Consider the following 5,669-nt stretch of genomic DNA (forward strand, 5'->3'; position numbering starts at 1 on the left):
TTACTATTAATCTCAAGGTGCAACTATTTTTTGGAATAATATGTTTGATAAGAAATATTATGATAATTAAAATTTAAAAATTTAAAATCTCTCTTTATATTTCATTTTCTTTAATATTTCTTTGTATTTTATTTTTTTTAGCCTCCCCTGCAGGGTTATTTTGCTTATATAAATTATACACCTTATTCAATATAATATAATTAAAAATATTTTTTATTACAAAGTATAATAAAAATATTATTAATAAAAGTTATTTTTTAAAAATTTCAGATTTAAGTTCAGTACACATAATGCTCAGGATTTTTGGTGGGTTGCTGCTACCATAGATACTCCTTCCCTCTAAACCCAAAACCCCGAATCGCACCCCCGGTCCTCCTCCACCCTCTTCATGGCAGCCGCGCCGCTCCGCCGAATTCCTCGAAGAATCCCCTTCCCCCACAGAAACCACCACCACCACCTCTCCACCCTCCCCGAACCCACCTCTCCTCGTCCATCCCCCTCCCCTTCCTCTCCCCTCGCCCGTCTCAAATCCGCCATCCACGCCGAGTCCGACCCCGAGCGCGTCGCTGAGCTCTTCCAGTCGGCCGCCGTCCTCCCCCGCTTCCACGCCCAGAGGCCCATCTTCTCCCTCGCCGTCCAGAAGCTCGCCCGCGCTGGCCGGCCCGACCTTGTGGAGCGCCTCCTCGACCACCGCCTCTTCGACCCCTCCGCCCCCCGCTCCGAGGGCTTCCTCGTCCGCCTCATCTCTCTCTATTCCTCCGCCTCCATGCCCGACCACGCCTCCCGTACCTTCGACCGCATGCCAAGCCTCGGCGTTTCCCGCACCGAGAAGTCCCTCTCGGCGCTTCTCTCCGCGTTCCTCCACAACCGCCGCTTCGATCGCCTCCGCGATGCCTTCGATCGGGCGCCCAAGGAGTTCGGCATCGTCCCGGGCGTCGTGTCCCACAACATCCTCCTTCAGGCCTTGTGCGAGAACGGCGAAGTGGAGACTGCCCGCAAGATGCTCGACGAAATGGCGGAGAAGAAAAAGGATTTCGGAGTGGAGCCGGATATCGTCTCATATAATACGCTGCTGTATGGGTATCTAAAGAAAGGAGATGACGATGGGTTCGAAGAGATTCTAAAAGAGATTGCCAACAGAGGATTGGAGCCTAATGTGGTGACTTTTAATTGTAGGATCTTGAAATTTTGTGGGAAAAATGAAAGCTTTAAGGCCGAGGAGTTGCTAGATGTGATGGTGTCGAAGGGGATCCAGCCAAATCTCGGTACCTTCAATCCAATAATTGAAGGGTTCTGCAAAGAAGGGTGCACGGGCTCGGCTGTGAGGGTGTTCAAGAGGATGAGAATGATGAAGAGGATGAATGGGAAGGAAGGGGTGTCACCGAGTCCCAACACATACATTGTGTTGATTAGAAGTTTGGTTGAGAAGGGAGAGTTTGGTGAGGCGTTGATGATCTGCAAAGAGTGTTTGACTAAGAAATTGGCGCCGCCATTCGAGGTTGTGAAAGGATTGACTGATGGTCTCGTGAAGGATTCCAAGGTTGATGAGGCGAAGGATGTTGTTACAAAGATGAGGGAGATACTTAAAGGTGATGCTGTGGATGCATGGAAGAATTTTGAAGGTGCACTCTCTTTGTAGGGTGCACTAATTTTAAACCAGCAAGTGTTTGAAAGTTGTGCTCCTGCCAGAGTTGTCTTCTGGCATTTGAAATGATAAAAGGAAATGATATCCAAGGTGCTTAATGTCAAACATATGTAGGTTTAGCTTTTACTTGCGGTTTGTCTTTTATGTATTCAAATTCGGAGAATTTGCTTCAGTGAAGCAGCTGGTTTGGTATTGTCAACGCAAGTTTCAAACTTAATCAAGCATTCGAAGCTTTATTGGTTTCATAAGATAGTACATTTTTGTTGTTCTAATTTGATGCCAATAGCGATAGATAGTATGTTGAGAGTGCAATGGAAGTAAAGATTAAATGGTTGTGTATTGCTTTATCATTTATTTTTTCTACTCAAAAAGGAAAATCTGTAATTGACAAATGACTATTAGATTCTATTGCAGTTTTATACACAGTTGAGTGTGCCATCACCTTGTCCTTGGAGATGGTTATGTGGTGTTTTAAGGCTATGGATGCCATGTTTTTCTGAAGAAAGTCCTACTAAAGAGCATTTTATTCATTTCTGTAACTAATGCTTTTAGCTCCGAATGGGATGTCAGTTCAGCCATAAGGGTCTCAAAGATGATGACATTGGCAAAGAGAATAATGTTGTTTTGGAAAACTGCGCGTGTTTGCTTACGATATTGTTCCGTCTGAAATTGTGAAAAAAGTATATTGTTCCATAAATCCTAGCTACCCATCCTCTTCTATAAATACCCCCTCTCTTCTTCTAAAAAACCATGGAATACCTGCATGGAAAATCCATACAGAAATCCCTTAGAAATTAGCAAGTCCAATGGAAAACCCCACCTTGAATCCTCTGAACCCTATGCCCTATCTCTTACCTTGTTCCCTTCTCCCTTGCCTCCTTGCATAGGTCGGTAGCCTAGCCTCCGTTGGCAACCACCAAGGATAAGGAGGAGAAGGAGCCATCAAGGGGTCTTGGGTGCTTCCCCCTCTCTTTTTTATTTTTCTAATTTATTATGCATGAATCCCCAAATGAGTTGGGAAAGCATTTCTTCCCTCTGGAGGAGGGTTAGTAGGGTACGCCTACTGGCCCTTTCCTACAATTGACCAACATTTTATCCTTGGCCTTATCCATACTAAGTTCTTAGCTACCTAAGTTAGGTGGCGATTCTAACACCCCAGACCCCAAGGAATCCACAACGGGACGTAATTTCGTTGCAATTATTTCTTTTCTGCAAATCTATTCCATCCAACAGAGAGACCATGACTAACCATCTAACAAACGGAAGAGCTATTGCTTGCCAATCAAAACTAGTAGAAAGTGAAGCTTCTTTTTAAGTGTATTACTATATTTTTGTAAATTTTCATTTGGTACGAGCTTTTTTTCTCATAGGACCTCTCTTGCCATAGGATTTTACTGTGCACACAGATCTTGTGCTGTGCACCGTATGGTGTGGTGCATAACGCGCACAACTGTGCGATGTGTGCTACATGCGGTCGTATGCAACATCCATCGTGTGATGGACGGTGCGTGCGATGCACCATATCGTACGATGCATCACATGCACAGCAGAGAAGCCTTATCTTTTTACTATAAGATAATAGTGCTACAATGGTAGTGCATGTCGATCTGCTATAGTCACAAATATATGTTAGCTCACGAGCATTGAACTATAGCTTAAAAATGGCCCCTAATTATCATAGTGGAGCCCTTTCCTTCATTTTGTAGTGGTGCAGTGCTAGCCTCATCCTTAGACACATTGGCAAGGTTCTGATCCATATGGCTAAAAGCCCAGGAAGCCTAGAAGTCATGCTGTGGGTTGTTGGGGGTCTTCAAAAGAATGTGCAAAAATATAAAGGAGGGCTTGCAACTTAGGTAGATAGATAGAGAATGCAGGGTGTTGCTATTGATCCCCCCGTCTGAGGTCGGTCATCAAGATAAATATGGCCAAGGTGAAAACTACTACTGGAGCTTCACCCGAACACCTGAAAGAAGTCCCCATCGGGTGATGTTCTCCATTGAAAACCCTCTAACGCTCAAGTTAGGAGATGGAGAATAATGAAAGGAGAGAGCGAGGAGTCGATTACGTACCTTAGAGGATCCCAAAGTCTTTATTTATAGGAGAGGAGTTGGAATCGTATCCGTCTCAGAGTCCTGATAATTTTCAGATTTGTCACACAGATTGATTTGGATAAGATATATATTTTTTTTTACGGGAGATTTGATCACGGAAGAATTCTACTCTACCTAGACTTTCTCAATTTGAATGAGAGACAGATCTTATGAGTTCAACTCGGCCAAAGACGAACTATAATAGGTCATCTTGTGTCAAGGTTCTGGAGTTCGTGGAGCAGGCATTCGATCTTAAGTTGGCTGAGATAGGTTGGCAATGTGCGAGCTATAGTAGGTCGTTCACAACCAAGATCATGGAGGCTGTAGGGTCCATATCGATCTCAAGCAATGTGGAGTAGATTGGCGGAGGACAATCTAAAATGGATCGACTGAAGCCGAGGAGTCGAGAACCACTGGTGATGGGGTGCGTCCGATGGCCTTCATCTCTGTCACATCTATATACCTACCAGCATCCATCTCCTATAGTTTGGTTAGAACCAAAGATGTTATAGTCGAGGCCAAGATACAGATCCACGATACAGGGGATAACCAATAGAGAGTTTAGATCTTAAAAGCAAAGTAGAAGGAATGAAAGAAGAGTAATTTAAGTAGAGGAATAGGACTAAATGATTAAATATAGCTACAAATCTTCCACATATGGACAAACAAACATGCATTTCATGGTTGATGCAAGCAAAGTATGACGTCTATTATCTTGTTTGAAGAAAATTGCTGCATCTCATGACGTGAACCAACCGCATAGGTGGAAGAATACTATAGAGTTATTGCAATGATGGTGCAGCAAGAGAAGGTGAAGGCGGGAAGGGAGGTGTGGGTGCAGTGCCATAGAGTATGGTGGCAATGGAGTAGAGAGAGAGAGAGAGAGAGAGAGAGAGAGAGAGAGAGAGAGAGGATACTTGAGAGAGTGGAAGATGTGAGAAGTAAACTACACTAGAGAGAGTGGATGATGCGAGAAGTGAACTATCTTGTCGTCCATAAGAGCAGCTTAGAAATAATAAGCAATTGTAATCGAGGTAGAGATTTTTCCAAGAAGAAAGAAAGATATTTGGGAAAGAGATTTTTCATTTGTAGATATAATTATTATTGCTGTAGATCCTCAGCTTGGGCCAGATGGGTTGGAGTTAGATGGCATCCGATAAAGTGACAGCAATGGGACCTGCAAGACCGGACTTGCAAAATAAATTTTTGATCGGAGTTGGCTTCAGCAGGGATCCTCTGATACATAAATTAGGAATCAGTAGAATATAAGAGAAGGAGCGTACGAGAGAAGAAAAACTGCCTACCTCAAAGGTCCTCTATTTATCTCTATTTATAGATCGAGACGAGATCCATGACAGGAAAGAGTTAGAGGCCACTTTGACTCCTCTGGATGCATCGCTCTGATATTTTTGGTCTGATTTCTCAATATTGGGCGGCTGCAGTTGCTTTATTTGGCTGGTAGCTAGCTGCTCCCAGCGGTCACATGTTTTGGAGAGATTGCTCGGGAGTTTTCTATCAATCTTTCTGAATATGGAGGTGAACACGGGAGTCAAAGTGGGTGTAGATCGGTGTCTTGCCATGTGTAATATTGGAGACAAGAATTAGAAGCAAATGCATGGGTCAGAGCCAATGTGGGTCTCCAAGGCTTGGATCATTGTCTAATGCATAAAGATTTTGAATTCTCCGATGTCGGGACTCTGGAGTTGATGGTAAAGTGGGCCTCTTGGGGGCGTAACCTGCACAAAAATCCTAACCGGAGATGGCTCCGATGAGGACCTTCCGACACTCAAGTCAGAACTCTCGTTCAACATATTGGTACTAGAGAAAAGATTTTTGACCCATTTGGAGGAGTATAGATCGAGAGTAGCAAGATAATATGCCACCAAAAAGAGTTTCATCCCAACGCACCAACGCCTGCGCCTCTCGATTACCAG

General features: G+C 43.9%; 1 protein-coding gene across 1 annotated transcript; it reads left to right on the top strand.

The window, feature by feature from the left end:
* Positions 1-298: 298 nt before the first annotated feature.
* LOC105033128 (pentatricopeptide repeat-containing protein At2g18520, mitochondrial) lies at positions 299-1,900 on the top strand. The gene has a single exon (XM_010907800.4). The coding sequence runs from the start codon at positions 389-391 to the stop codon at positions 1,637-1,639; it is 1,251 nt and encodes a 416-aa protein (XP_010906102.1). The 5' UTR covers positions 299-388; the 3' UTR covers positions 1,640-1,900.
* Positions 1,901-5,669: the final 3,769 nt, after the last annotated feature.

This window comes from Elaeis guineensis, chromosome 4 (genome assembly GCF_000442705.2).
Source record: "Elaeis guineensis isolate ETL-2024a chromosome 4, EG11, whole genome shotgun sequence".
In the NCBI taxonomy this organism is placed as follows: Eukaryota; Viridiplantae; Streptophyta; class Magnoliopsida; order Arecales; family Arecaceae; genus Elaeis; species Elaeis guineensis.

Coding starts and splice junctions, on each gene's coding strand:
- LOC105033128 (XM_010907800.4), top strand. CDS start 389: ATGGCAGCCGCGCCGCTCCGCCGAATTCCTCGAAGAATCCCCTTCCCC.